Source organism: Phytophthora sojae (genome assembly GCF_000149755.1).
Source record: "Phytophthora sojae unplaced genomic scaffold PHYSOscaffold_9, whole genome shotgun sequence".
NCBI classification, from domain to species: Eukaryota; Oomycota; class Peronosporomycetes; order Peronosporales; family Peronosporaceae; genus Phytophthora; species Phytophthora sojae.
In genome coordinates, this window is record NW_009258123.1 from 2,637,249 (window position 1) to 2,638,635 (window position 1,387).

At 47.7% G+C, this 1,387-nt stretch overlaps 2 protein-coding genes across 2 annotated transcripts; one reads left to right on the plus strand and one right to left on the minus strand.

Moving 5' to 3' along the window:
* Positions 1-318: 318 nt before the first annotated feature.
* On the plus strand, positions 319-549 carry PHYSODRAFT_523935 (hypothetical protein; the record flags this gene model as incomplete). Its single annotated transcript, XM_009536776.1, has 1 exon — positions 319-549. A coding segment is annotated over one exon (231 nt), but the record flags the coding sequence as incomplete, so codon positions are not given.
* A 156-nt stretch (positions 550-705) lies between these two features.
* On the minus strand, positions 706-1,143 carry PHYSODRAFT_522530 (hypothetical protein; the record flags this gene model as incomplete). The annotated part of the gene is made up of 1 exon (XM_009536777.1): positions 706-1,143. One exon carries the CDS (start codon positions 1,141-1,143, stop codon positions 706-708), a length of 438 nt encoding a protein of 145 aa, XP_009535072.1.
* Between the last annotated feature and the right edge of the window lie 244 nt (positions 1,144-1,387).

Below are 1,387 nucleotides of genomic sequence, written 5' to 3' on the forward strand. Positions count from 1 at the left end.
ATTGAGTTAGGAGGCTAACTCGTCGATTTAAGATAGAATAGCTGCTAAGACAACGAGTTAACGTTGAGTTATGCTCACTTTCGTTGAATGGCTGGAGTAAATCCGACAATACTACGGCCCTGACATTCTAATTCTAACTCGCTCGCTTTGTCTGATTGCTTTCTAGTCGATGATTGACATGCGTTGGCGATCTATCGTAGTACTAAACTACGTCTACAATATTGAAGAACATCCCTGTTTTTATATCGAGGAGCTGCAAGCAGCTTTAAAGTCAGCGTTTCCTGCACTACCAAACATTTCTAGTAGAAAATTTCTACTGCTACTATATGCCGTGCTCTGAAATTCGAGCTTGGTTTAACGCGCAAGGCCACGACGAAGAGAGCGAAAGAAAACGTCCCCGCCGAAATCGGTGCTTACTATTATGCAAGGAGTTGGCGCCATTCTATCGGGGATCTTATCGGTTTGTTTTCTTGCAGCGACAACCGATTTATTCTTGCAGTGGCAACCGCTCCGTTCTTGCTCTGCGTTGTGTTTGGTACTGGCCGTTGATTAGCTTAACTTTAACTTAGAGTTAGGCTGCGAGATATGATCACCGGGAAGGATTTGCTCGTTGGTTTAGAGTCCTTAATCGCATGCCAAAGTTCGTGCAAAGCACAATATAAATTGATGTTAAGTTGAGTATACTTTTCCAATGCACTGATTTAGTTATTTCAAAATGAACAGAAGAGCAGCTTTACCTACGAGTCCGGAATGATTCCAACAGTGGCGTATGGTCGAAGCACTAACCTTTGACCAGGCATCCTCGCACCACAACAGCGCTGTCAACTGGTCGACCTCGTAGGGACTATCTAGCCCTTCACCAAGCCGGTCTAGAGCCTGCATCATCTTGCGGAATAGAATGTGTCGCTTAATACAATGAATGATTCCTTGGTCCTTCTCCAGCGGCCACCCCAGCAGGACTGCACTTGACTTGATTATGCGGCATATCGTTGTCTTGCCTGGGGCGGCCGGGAGGCTGAACTCCGTGTCAGCCCACTCAGCCAGGCCCCTGTTGGAGAGAGCAGGTGTGCGGGCTGCCTTGTCGAGGATGCCCACTTTCTCAGACCAAGTGAGGCGGAGACGCTTGGACGGTGTGGACTTCATGGGTGGAGTGGGGGAGGAGGTGGGCTTGTGGGGCGAGGTGCAAAAGCAAAAGTGCGAGTCTACCACTACGGTACATGTAGTTTGAAGTCTAGTAAGATCGCTAAATGCGCGCCATTTTTCAAACGAGGGTGGAGAGCTGATGATTGGCACTGGATTTTTCACCTTAGTACCTCAGTACCTTGCACTACCTTGCACATCCCCCTATCGCCCCATCAACTGGAAAATAATATTAAATATGTGAGGC